The sequence below is a fragment of the Poecilia latipinna genome, unplaced genomic scaffold, assembly GCF_001443285.1.
Source record: "Poecilia latipinna isolate Pla-1442-1.1 unplaced genomic scaffold, P_latipinna-1.0 Scaffold5293, whole genome shotgun sequence".
Lineage (NCBI taxonomy): Eukaryota > Metazoa > Chordata > Actinopteri > Cyprinodontiformes > Poeciliidae > Poecilia > Poecilia latipinna.
This window is the reverse complement of record NW_015117909.1, coordinates 11,150-11,513: the sequence shown is the minus strand read 5'-3', so window position 1 is coordinate 11,513 and position 364 is coordinate 11,150. Positions and strand designations below refer to the sequence as shown.

Here is a 364-nt window from a genome sequence, read left to right as displayed (position 1 = left end):
AAAAAATTAAATAGTTTACTTCACAATAATGTAAGAACCTCGATGTCCACTGACAAAACTCGGACTATGCTACATAAGCGGTATAATATAAGCCTGACCTAAGCAAGGTTGACCCACTTAAATGAACTCAACATAAACGTAAGATGAACACTCGGACAAAATCATGGCAAAAAATTATGACACATCAACAAAGCAAATTTAGACACTCACCAGAATGGAAATGTCTGGAAGAAACTTGTAGGGGGATGTTGGAGAAGGTGATATCAGGACGTCTCAACCGCTGACACCCAGGACATTCGTTTTCTTTTTGTGAGATCCGATAGCTTAGCCTCCTCGCGTTGTTTCCAAGGAGGAAAATAGTGAA

At 39.6% G+C, this 364-nt stretch overlaps 1 protein-coding gene across 1 annotated transcript in view; it reads left to right on the top strand.

Moving 5' to 3' along the window:
- Positions 1 to 245: 245 nt before the first annotated feature.
- The window catches only part of LOC106943425 (up-regulator of cell proliferation), an 11,222-nt gene continuing 11,103 nt past the window's right edge, over positions 246 to 364 (top strand). Inside the window, exon 1 of the mRNA XM_015026736.1 lies at positions 246 to 270. Coding sequence (XP_014882222.1) covers positions 246 to 270 — 25 coding nt within the window. The remainder of the gene's footprint in view (positions 271 to 364) is intronic.